The 12,672-nt window shown below is 47.1% G+C and overlaps 1 protein-coding gene across 2 annotated transcripts in view; it reads left to right on the top strand.

Annotated features, from left to right (window-relative positions):
* The window catches only part of LOC143345511 (uncharacterized), a 346,505-nt gene that overhangs the window by 215,243 nt on the left and 118,590 nt on the right, over positions 1-12,672 (top strand). For both annotated transcript variants that reach the window (XM_076772707.1, XM_076772709.1), the window contains one exon: positions 4,819-5,008. In XM_076772707.1, the coding sequence (XP_076628822.1) occupies positions 4,819-5,008 (190 nt within the window). The remainder of the gene's footprint in view (positions 1-4,818; positions 5,009-12,672) is intronic.

Here is a 12,672-nt window from a genome sequence, read left to right as displayed (position 1 = left end):
CTGAGCTCAGTATCGAAGCGTTTCGGCTCGGTTCGATTCGAAACCGGGAGCAAAACATTTGTCGCGCGGTAAACACCGGTAACCTTCGAGACGGCAGTTTACTGATCTAACCGTCTCGCGCGTCGCGTCTGTTATTGTCTTACTAACGGCGAATCCGAAACAGTTTGAAAAATTACATTAAATCGTACGTCATGGGGTTAAAACGATTTTTCTGTTTTCAAGGTATCAGTGGGATGGCTAAGCATGAGAAACACTGTCGTAGAACAATTGAACACCGCATAATATCGCGTGAGACACGCGACGTAGAATCGGCTAACGCAGAAGCAGTTTGGAAGTTGTAAATGGGGCGCAGTTTCCTGCGTCAGACGCTCTTCGCGAGTCTCAATTTCAGAAATTTCTAAGAAACAATTTGAATCGTTTCGATTTAATATCGCCGGCTGGATATTTGTTTACACGCACGTGCAATCGTTCCTACAATTTACGGAATGCGTCTACGCTTTGAAATAAAATTCGTTGACCAACCACTGCCGTAACAATTTCGTTGGCGATATCGCAGGTGATCGTCGATTATGCAGCCATGCTGGAAAATGACCTTTCGTCGAAGATTGAGGACGCGCGAGATCCAGTACGCATCTGTTCCTAGTGATTGATGTGTAGATTGCGTTCGCACGACGCGCACCTGCGTCTCCTGGATCCTCTGCTTCGTTTTCGAACATCCGGAGGCTGGAGGGACGAAAGAAGCGACTTCTTTTTTCCCTCGAAACGGGAAAAGGCCGTCGTTCACGTCTCGTCGAAGCTTGCCACGTTCTTGTGCCGTTCTTAATGGAATATTGCTTCTTCGGTCCCTTCTGCTTTTCGATGTTGCAGATTTACGAATTTCTCACTCGAGGAACTCTGGTCTACAAAGTGTTTTTTAACCCTTTGCGCTCCAATGGCGACACCATAACATCTGCTACAACTCGATCTAGGGTTTACGTACAGTAACAAAACCTGTACCAAAAAAAGTAGTCACTTACTTCTATTAAAGTGAATTCTTGGAGTACAAGGGGTTAAGAAAATGCAAACGAAAAATAAAGTTGTACACCAATCTACCCCTCCCCCCTCACCTACGATATTAAAATATTTTCAGAGTCCGAGAGTATAAACTGTAACGAATTACTCGAAATCTGAAACTACTCGCTTCCTAAGTTTGCCTCACTGCAAGACGTTGTAATTGTTTCTTGAGAAGAGACTGTTCCGTTACAATTCACGAGTACATGAATTCTACGAGCTACAAGTATTACTCCGTGTTCTACGAGTCGACGATACTCTTCAGAGCCCTCCTGCCCTCAAGATACAACAAGTACTCGACCGGTAGTCGCAACAAGTGTATTTTCGCGACTACGAGCACTCGTCCCGCGTAGAATTCTAGCGATAGGAAGCAATCTCTTTCCATCTCGATGTTCCTTCGTCGTGAGCGTCGTTGCGAATGCGAGTGTTTGTTACCGTTTCGACCGACGATTCTTCGTCCATAATGGCGGCTACTCGTTCCCCGCGGGGATAAATATTAAGAGATTTAATTGAGTAGACTTTGGAACTAGAGAAGAAAAGTGACGTACGAAGCCGGGAGTACTTTCTCCCGACTACATTTTCTCGATCGCGATGTTGACTCTGGCGTCTGGCTGTCGCAAAGTATCCCAAGTTCTCCCTCTCCATCTGCAAGTTACTTTCCCCGTTTAAATATTTGACCGAGTGAAATAAGTTTCTCGCATTCGGCCTGCCGCCCCTCGAGACCATCGATTGGTCATCCGAGAACTGTCGCCAATTATAACGGCTGAATCTCCTACCGCCAATCACGGACCTAATCTTCTCGTTCGAATCCTTAAAACGATTTCTATGCGTGTACCCTAGCGATCGGAAGCGTTACTTTGTTAATGCATTTTATTTCAATCGGTTGTTCTCCAAACGACGAACAGAATCGCCAAGAATTGTTCGTCATTTTAATTTTAATAGCTTCCTTGCTATTTCTAATATTGTCCCGTTTGTAAACGAAATAAATAAAATTGCTGGTCCCCGACGACGCGTGAAACGAATCTCGATTATCGGTGACGATTCCGACGATGGCGGGGCAGTTCCGTGAATGGTCGAGCGCGACGAAAAATCAACGGTGACGAATAAAAACGGCGTGGCGCCTGGGAAAAACGATACGCAAGCTCGATGACCGATCGTGAATCCGACCAATGAGTCGTTTGTCGAAATTCTGGTTCGCGAAATCGCGACTCGAATCCGAAACGGGTTACGCGAATAATTAAAACGCGCATAAAAGTCAAAAATGGAGCTGTCGACTCGACGACAAAGAGGAGCAAGCGCGTCGATTGTGCTGTTATCGTTCGACGTGGCCGGCGCGCCTCGCGAACGATACTTTATGACAGATTCCGATTGCAAACGCGATGTTTTGATAAATTATTGTCTCGCCTCTTTCTATTTTTCGACCGATCGACCGAAAAATTACTCTCTTGTTTATCGGATTATCGCCGGACGAACCGTTTATTCTATTTTATTCGCTCGTAATCGTTGGACAATTTTTATCATTGACTTTGTGGTATTGCAATGTTCCTATCGTATATGATATTTATGGTTCCAGGATCAATGGTTATTTCAAAGCAAAAAATAACTTTGAACTTTCATTAAGTAAGATTAGTCTACCGTGTCTGACCATTATCGACTATTTCTACTTAATTTTGTGTCATCTGGATATTAGCAGTTCGAAAATAGTGTGATCGATGAGAAACAAATGGTAGGATAGATGTGTACAAATAGATGCAAGTAGAAATGTCGAGGTATGGCCAGACAGGCAAGTCGACGACGATCTTCGGGTTTCTAGACACTGTTTTCACAAAATTTGTTTTGTCTGCGATGATTTCATACCATGATCTAACCCAGACCTAACCGAGCGACTGTTTTATTAATTTTTTAATGTATAACTAGTAATTCAGCCACCCACTTTTTCTATCCATCGTCTACGCGCAGTCTACCGCAGAATTTAAATTAGAATTTGAATAGGATTATAAAGATAATTAAAGATTATGTAAGAATTTAAACGAGGATTTAGTGCGGGATTTAAACAGACTTTGTAAAACTGCTGAGTTTGTAATACGGGCGCTTCTTCGTTATTCCTAAAATTAAGACTTTTTCCGGTCATTCGTTATAAATCCAGCCAACGATAGACGTTCGATACTTTAACGGGAGTCAGGTTTCTCGAAGGACGATGACCCAGCTACACTGTCTCGTTTGCATCGTCCACTTTCAAAGTGGGCGGGAACGTCAGGATATTCGAGAATACCGCCCCACCGATGTCACTTTCCCGGTTCACCCTCCCCATTTTGATTACCTTAAACGATACTTTTGTCACGGCAGGTGAAATAATCTCGGACTTCGGAACAAGCTTCCAGTAATTTTGAAACTAGTTTCGCGGAGTTCTCGAATCGTCCAACAGCAATAAGAAAACAGCGCGTGGACCTGTTGGAACGAAAGGTCCGCTAAAAGGGTTAAAATATCTCGGCCGGTTGGCTGGCCGGGGTCAACGGATTTTTCCCTGCCACGTAGTTGGCGTCGAGCTGTTAACTACGAAAGCAAAGCTGGTAAACACGATCCGTTGGTATCTTGTCACGTCGGTCCGCGAGACTATTAGCCTCGGTCCATGGCGGCGAGCGTGAAACTGGCGCCGATTATTCGTACGGTAATGCCGGGCCGGAAGTCGTGCACGCCGCGGCGCCGACCGTTGATAACCAGTCCGTGTCCCCCCCGTCCGCGACCCTTTCTATTTTTTATGACAGCCCGACACAGCGGTCGCAAATGCTTGCACGCGCAGCCCGCAAAACGGGGGCGAGCCATGTCTGGTTCGCTCTCTCGTTGGTATTTCCAATTTCACAGAGCGTGGGTTAACGAGGCCCGAGGGCTGGAGAAGTTAGGGCGACCGAGCCCCTGGAACGTTCCCCCCGTTCCCCGCGAAAAGCGAGCCCCAATGGCCCCACTGTTACAACGCCACTTCCCCCTCTTTTTTCCCTATCCTCGTCTCTGTCTCCCACGCACCCCTTTAAACACGGCGGTACCCTATCGCGCACGGGGTTCCGGCACATTACCTTCGCTGATTACCGGCCTGCCCCGCGGAGTATGTCACCCAGTCACCCTCGAGACACATACCTTCCGGAATCCTGCGACCCTTTCCTACGGTCGGTTCCGTATCTCTCAGATAGGCATCGCAGGAAGCGTTCGAGACGAACGAACCAACGACCGTCTGCTCCGTCCTCCTGAGATTTAAGCGGTTCCCCGGGTGCTCCTGCTAGCCCCCATATTGGATTTCGCGCTTGTAAAAAGTTTATTATACACGCGAGCTTGCATGCGGGAATTCTATCTCCCGGATACCCAAGAATTTCGCCAACGCGCCAAACTCCGGGGCTTTAAACGACCTTGGAATACAGAAAATGTATACACGGGGGCAGAGATGCCAGACGGAGGCCCGAGTGCACCTGGCCAGTCGATATTCCAGATCGTATGCCATTCACGTGAGGTCGGATTTCAGTTGTTAAAGAGAGGGTAGGCAAACGTGAGGTTTTCTTTGAGTCAAGGAAATTCCATCTTTGGACAGTCGAATTCCTTCGATAGCAAGCAAGAGTGAGAAACTTTTAAGATTCTTCGATGAAAAGAAACCCCCAGTGCGATGCAACCAAGTTCTTAAATTTGCAATGCACAATTTTGGACTCGTTTTTCGCGATAAATGAAACACGAATGAAATGGAATTATAGCGATCGTTGAAAGGAAGTTTCCTTTGGGTTTCAGAGCAGCCCAGAAGTTGAACCTCTCGTCGAGCCCGCACCGTCGGCGTCGCTCCGGCGACGAGAACATCAGCTCGGACGAGCAGCCGATCTTTCCGAATGGATATGCAGCTCTGCTCCTCAAGTCGCCGCCGCCCGCACCACCTGCTCTCCTGCGGAGGATAGGCGTCAAAGAGCTCACCGGAGTCGGCAAGGTAAGTTCATCATACGCTCCGGTTCCCCGTATCGCGCTCTGCAACCACTGCTTCTTCCGCGCCGGTGCAGTGCTTACGGAGACTAATTAACGTAGTGCATTCGTTGGTCCGTCGAGCTCAGCCATTCGTACGGCTCTTGATAGAATTTCCACGCGGTTTAATCAGCGAACAGGACCGCCTTAGGTCCCTCCCACGCGATTCGATGCACACTGTTCCCAAGTTTTTCGCGCAATCAACGCTGGAACCATGCTTCGTCGAAACAAATATTTACATCGTAATTTACACACCGACTCCTTACTTCTATTCTCCTCAAGTACAAAGAATCCATGGTTCAAAGTTTCCACCATTTTTTAAAGCTTCACCGAACGTTGCTCTTCTAAAATGTCTTCAATTATAATTTTAATTTCAGATTTATGTTTGTTTTGGAGGCGACCGAAAGCGCTCGAGTGGACACGCAGTAAAAAAAGCTCGTCGAAATCGTGTAATCGATCGTTATTTATACATCGCGTCGACAAACATGCTCTGTTGTAAAATAATTGCGCAATAATTGTTCATACGCGTCGGACGACACGGTAATAAAGTGCAAATTGGTCCTCGGGCAAAAATGAGTTTCGCGCGACAAGCGGTTCGATCCGGTCCGGTCGGGAATTTCGCTCGAATTCGGTGTTTAAAAAACGGTGGCTCGGTGAGATCGAGTTGGAAAATTTATTCGCGCATTCGGAACCTCGGAATCCTCGCGGAGGGATTCGGTTTTGGAGGATCGATCTTTACGATCGACGCTCGCGTATCTGGTATCCGGACGTACACAGGCGTCCATGGACACCCGTGCAACGTGCAAGCAGCCTAAATCCTGAGGACGACGGTCGATCGAGCCAGGAAGCAAGCACGACTTCCGGTTTGTCCCGGCGTTTATCGTAAATTCGCGCGCGTTCCGAAGAACGGTTCCGGCCGAAACGACCGCGCGGCGATCCCGAATCCATCGTGTCGCATTCCGTCCCGACGCGTGCACACGCGACGCGTTTCGGTCGCTAAGAGATATTTCGAGCACACGGACGTCCACGGGCGTGGAAATCTTGGCGAGGGCGCGCGATTTGAAATGCAGATGAGCGTCTCGCGCCGCTATAAGCCGCGGCTGCACCTTCTCCTCGCTCTTCCTCTTCCTCTTCCCGTTACCCGACGGATTTTCCACCGTCCTTCTGCCCGCGATCGTCCTCCGCCGCTTGAATATTCCTTTCGAAACGGATTCACGGGTTCGAAGCGGTTTCACCGACGATCGATCGGGGAAACACCGAACGCGGCCCTTCAGTCCCCTCCCTGTGTTTCCGGTTCGGTTCCATTAACCGGACATAGCCCCTAATTTATTTTCAACATGTAATATTTTGATTGATCCTTTGATACGGAAAATAAACAAAGTAAACAAAGAAGGAATATAACATCTAAGGAATTGACACAGTTTATATCTTGCATGAAATAAAATTTCAACGAAAGTTGGTAAACCAGCTCGCAGACTGATCGCTGTTTATCTGGTCAACAGCCAACAACTGTCCACCACTATTTATTGATATAAAGAGTAGCACAATCGTCTTTCATAACAGAATTATGCAATCCAAACATAATTATATGCCATTCATAACAATCTGCGACGCTTCAAACAACTTTGTAACAACGGAATACTATATTAGGTTACTGCTGTTCCCACTCATTTACGCCATCGATTTATTTGCAATTTCCATAAAGCGTGTTTATGCCTTGATTGTCGATAGACTGTAAAGTACAGGACTGTTTGTATTAATCGGCACTCGATTGATAATAATTTCACGCTGGTGAAATGATTTTTTTAGCTAATTGAAGTCTAGCAGCGTTATTGTGCGCGGACGTAACATCGCAGGGTTAATTATCTTACGTACTGTACACATTTCTTGGTAAAGCAATTGCAACTTGGTGTATCTAGCCACGTTCTGAGAATCAAACCTATAAAATTTTATACGCGGAAACGTTTCTTGCGGGCTAGAGTAACCCCGTTTCGCGTTAACACAACCCCTTTAATCCTACGCAGTATGCAGACGGTGGACCTGGGTTGTTTCTCACGTATATTAAAGTCTCGCATTCCTGAATAAATTTCAAATATAATTACGTTTCTTTCCCACGTGTTACTATTCTATAAAAAAGAGGGTAAAATAAGGAAATACGTTCTCAGAATATTATTTTTACTTTTACGTGAGTTAGCGGACGTGTTCCGGGTCGAAGGTGACCCAGGTTTGACTAAACCTCATCGTTTGATTAAACAATCCCCGTTGCTCGTAGCTTGGCTGCACGGTGTCGAGAGCTCGCGTCACAGATATTTCAGGAAACCACGGATACGCGAGATAGTATTACGTAAAGGGGGATGCTCGTTACGTTGCGAGGGCGTACCTCTGGCGGAATAAAAGCCGAAGCCGCGCGTAAGCCGACCGGCGGAATTGTTGAAAATTAATTCATCAGAAATAAGGGCTTATTGTTTACCGGCCGGTAAAGCTAATTAAAACGGGGGGAGGCGGCTGGGATGGGTACGCGTGAACAGGGGGGAGGGGGTGGACTTCGAGAATGCTAGTCGAGTCTGTCTTCTTTAAAAGACGAGCCACATTGTTTCGATGCTAGCTTTATAAGCAGCCGCGTTCCGACTTTCGTTTGTCTTCTCTTCCGCGTTCCTTTCGTTTTCCGTGCACTCGAAAAGCAAAATTTTTCAGAGTCGAATGGAGAAGGAAAGTTCAGTTTCCAGTATCAGGCGACTGACCAACGCGGGTCGAATCTTCCGCACGAAAAATAATAGAACTCGATCAACTTTGAGAAACTTTCCTTTACAAATATCAGAACTTCCGTATAGCAAGATTTTGCCTCAATCAGACACAAATTATAATCCAGCACAAAGTCTGTAATAAGTTCTTAAAAAGTTTGTTTAACACGTCGACTGACAATTTCCATAAAACTTCACCCGTGAACGCGGTCTGTGTTTCTGCATAATTCATACGTTTAATTCCTTATTTTTAAATCAACTTGCCCAAAAGTTTCTGCAACTACTGTACTTTTAACGACGTATTGGGTTCCCGCGCGACGTTATTTAAATTTCGATATCGTTGTTTGCTACTCTATTTTCCGCGAAACGTCGGGAAAAATATATTTCTCAAGCTTAGACGGAGGGAATATAGTTCTACCGATAATCGTAAGATCGTACGACGGGGTCAAAGGGGTCTGTCTATCGATTTCTGGCGCGTGGCAAAGCGTGCGAGCAAAGTCGAAAAGCACGATTCGAGGTAAATCGAGCGGTAAGCGATCGATGGTGAAATTAGACGGGCAACATTACGGTCGCAGACGCGCCGATAGAAGCCGGCTTCGCTTCCGTAATTATCGTTTCTATGACGGGCGGGCAGAGCTCAGACCTGCCGTCTCACAGACAGTCGAATATTTAGTGTCTCTATGAAGAGAGTAATTAAACCGGCCGGTAGCGCGTCGAATACCGGCCAAACGCGGCTTTGCTTTGGCTTTCTGCTCGTTTAGTCGCGGAACCGTCTCTGTTCTGGCCGTTTCCCACCCTGTGGCTCTCGCATGTGCGCGTTTTACCGGACGCTAGAGATTTCGTTGCTCCTGGCCGTCACTCTGTCTGTCCGTCCGTCTGTACGTTACCTTCGGTACTTTCAGGGCCACGCTACCAGCTTCCAATTTGGCTTCCAGCCGCCGTTGCTACCAACGACGCGCCGCTCCGAGCGAAGCCGACGCGACAAAGCCCGGCCACTCCGGTTTCCTCGTTCAAGTACAAACTCCTGTTTCGACTACCCTGGCATTTGCAGGGCAAACTGTCTTTCCCTAGCCGCGAAACGAACTCGACGATACAACTTTTCCACCGTCGACGCGATCTACCCAACGATACTCTTAGTCACACGACTTAGAATTTTAGGATCTCTCAAGGCCAGGTTTATTTTACCTTTCTATAATAATATTTTAGTAATCGACATGACAAATTGAGAATTAAGAATTAACTCAATTTAAAATAGATATTAGTTAGGCGCGCGAAACCCTTGGGCCTGAGTCACCAGCTCGAGTGAGTTGATTCGCTTCTCGAGTGACCACCCTTTTCCCAAATTGTATATTCAAGGGCAAATTTAAACGATTTTTAAGACAAAATCGACTGTTCGACAAGACACTATGTCGGATTATTGTCTTGGCAAAGACTGGACGTGCGTGGAAGCGGATTTATCGAGCGCTCGTTAGTCGGTTCCGTGGACCTGCTCTGTCTCTTATCGGCGCGATGAAGAGGTCCGAGCGGACTCCGGAGGCAAACATTCCGATTTCCGGCGAATCTCGATCCAATATGCGACCCGCGCGGGCTCAATCTGCGAAAGAAGAGCCGTTGGCCTCGGAGGATTGGTAGAAGGGAACGCTTGCGACTCCGACAAACGCAAAGTCAATAATCCATCCGAGTAGGGAGAGAAAGAGAGAGAGGATGAGCGTGATTTTTATGGGTTCGTAGGACCGTGTACCGGCTATTTTCTCGTTTTTTCCCCAGGATCGGGTGACTGGTCGAGGTGGAAGGCGAACGAACCGCGGTCCGAGAGACGCCAAGAGGGAAAATACGGAGTTGGTCGGGATCGTGAGAGCGGGACGAAATGAACCGTGATCGCCGGTGGTCGTGGTTCCCATCCAGGAAACAACCTGGAACTCTCTTACGGACCCGATCGCCTCTAAGACAAAGACAAGAGAGACGCTCGGGATCCTCCCGCAGACGCATCCCTCGCCACTCGAACACGGAAACGAACAACGGGGTCGGAAATGAAGTTTTAAAGCCGAACCGACCGGAACGTCCACGCGATTCCGACTCATTCTCGGAATCCAATTAAATAAAGAAAAGTAATCGACGCGTTAAGATAAATCTGATACTACATCGTCCTCGGAAACTGCTACATTTCGAACAAATTCGGTTCTCGTTTAAAACGCTCGATCCAATTTTATTTATGTACGCCCACAGAACGTTCTAACGTTTTATTAAATAAAATCGATGGAATACAGTAGAAACACACGTGGCGACAATTAACATTCGACACCCTGTAGATGCACAGCAGAGGAGTCAGCCAAGTTCTTCTTTCGCAACTAAAGAAACGATAATCAGCGGTGACGATCGGTTGCAACAGTGCGGGGCGGAATGGGAGCAGTCTCGCGAGGACTAGTGCACCACGTAGGAAAAGTTCATCAGCGAATCCATTTCATCGTTCACGGGCCATCGAACGATACCTCCTTCAGCAGCGGGTCTAGAAAAAAATCGTCCCGTCCCTGTGCTTTGTTAACGAAGTTTGTTAACAGCGCGCGGACGAGCTTCTGGTCGAGTTCGTTCCAATCAGACGCCGTAATTCGTTTCTCCGTGGAATTATTTCGACGACGAATCGCTGTCCGGCAAGATCGAATTTTAGCGGCGTAACGGAACCGTGAAAGAAGGGAGACGCGTATCCGCGGTACCGTCGTCCAATCGGACGCCGCCGTTTCGGGGGAGGATAGATTTATAGGGGAGAAAGTGACCGAGGACGCGAGGCGCGGAAAGTTTTCCGGGAAATCGTTTCGCTAATTCGAGAGAATTGATGTGGCGGGTAGACAGAGGGAACGCTGGCAGAGTCTCCCTCGGAAAAAGAAACTTTTATGAGCTGCTCGATGCGGCTGAACTACCGCCACTTACTTCCCCTCGATTATTCGTTTATTAATAGAGCGTTTGGGCGAGATCTTCCTGTCTAGTTCCCTCTTTTCACGTCCTTCGTTGGATATATCGTAGATCACCGTTAAACTTTTTAAGTCCATGTCAGAGCTAACGAGATACTTTCTATAGCGATTTCCTTTGAAAATCCACCATAGATGACGTTAGGTTTCGGTTCATTTTATTAAATATAATTCTTTTGACTACAAACATTGCCAGTGGATGAGGGCTCCTTATGCAGTAGTTTCTTATCAGGACACGTCAACTCTAAAACGTCACCCTGGTGTCCAGGGTACCCCAATCTCTTTCATAAAGAGTGACATTTGGGTTCCTACCCCCATCAGAGAACTTTATGATGTCGACATTATGATTGATGCTGTGTCAGCCTCGATATGCTCGAGGAATTGAACGTAAATTAAATTACGTAAATTGAATTACATATCTTACAAAAAGCATAAATATAAAATAAAATTCCTGGCATCGATAATTACAGGTACCAATCCCTCCATCGAAGCTTTAAAAATATTAATATCTTATGGCAGTTAGGATGTTTGTTTGTTGCATGGTGTTGGTTTCGCGGACGATGCGTCGCGACGCAGCGATTAAGAGCGACTGCCGTGAAAGAAAGAGCAAAGTCCGTCGCGACGCGGTTAGCGCGCGAGGATCGATCGATCGTCGTTATCCTGGCGTGCCCTGGGGATAGACGCGAGGACATGCGCAATTTGATCGAGGAAGCTGCTGACCAGGACGCGCCGCGGTCAGCGGTTTAAACCCACGCGTTTGCTAGGGTTTATTGAAATGTCCGGTCTTAGGCGGGCTCCTCCGTCGTCGGGTGAAAGACGAAAGGGATGCCGGACACCCTCGTCGGTCCCGTCACCCTCCGACCTCAGAATACCTAATGAGGACTTTTGATTTTACCCGGGGTACGGACGAACTTCGTCGAATCCTGGCCAATTGCGCGTGTCATTAGACGCGACGGGTTGATCCGTTATTTCCGAGTCGACGATGTCCTCCGAACCTCCAGTTACTCTTTGGTGTCTAACAATCCGAACTACGTAGCTTGGAAATGTTTTGACAGCCCTCGAGTTAAAGGAAATCCCTTTCGATATCATTGAATATTATGGAGGGTTATTCTACTCTCCAAGCTTCATTTTTATTAAACATGAAAATGTCTCCTAATATTATATTGGATTATTTTTTAATAATACTTTGACGTTATCTAGCAAAGAGAACCAAAACCATCAGATTTGGTTATAAGGACCACACTCTTCCACTGTAGCATTCGATGCGTTCGCTTTCGCGTTGGCTATCGATTTTCAGGGAATCTTTTAATGTACAATTAAAATTCAATCCCCGGGTTCGATATCACGAAGTTAGTCGGTTAAAAATCATCTCGCGACCGTCTTCTAATTCGATTTCGCGCGATTCCACTCTAATAGAAGACGATAACAAGGTCTCACCGATGGGGTTATTTTAATAATGAATTAATCCGAGGGGCGTTATAGGCACCAGGAAGACCGACGTAGGGGTGTTTGCGGGCGGTCCGCAGGGAGCATGGGTACCACGTGGGCCACGTGGTACCCACAGGATAATTGGAGGTCACTGCGGTTTTAGGGACTCCTGCGGCCCCTTCCCGGCCGTCCTACGGAAACCCTTACGTACGAGCTTGTATGCACGGCTGTTCGACTGCTGGCATTACCCGGATTCCTGATTCGCTTTGCTGCATAATAATTAAGGATTTTGCGTGTCGTGATAGAGTACCGCGTTACCGCAGGCGCACGGAGGCTGGGCTCGTCGAGGAAACCGTACTGCAACCGGTTACAGAGAAGCACGGTTAGAGCTTCCGTGTAATTATGTCTCGTGGAATTATCCGTCTAGCGGTGTTCGACGTCCAATAATTATAATTGATGAAAAAGCCGTCCGTTTTACCACTGCCGTAATATACTTTTTC

Source organism: Colletes latitarsis, chromosome 9, assembly GCF_051014445.1.
Source record: "Colletes latitarsis isolate SP2378_abdomen chromosome 9, iyColLati1, whole genome shotgun sequence".
NCBI lineage: Eukaryota > Metazoa > Arthropoda > Insecta > Hymenoptera > Colletidae > Colletes > Colletes latitarsis.
This window is presented reverse-complemented; position numbering and strand designations above follow the sequence as displayed.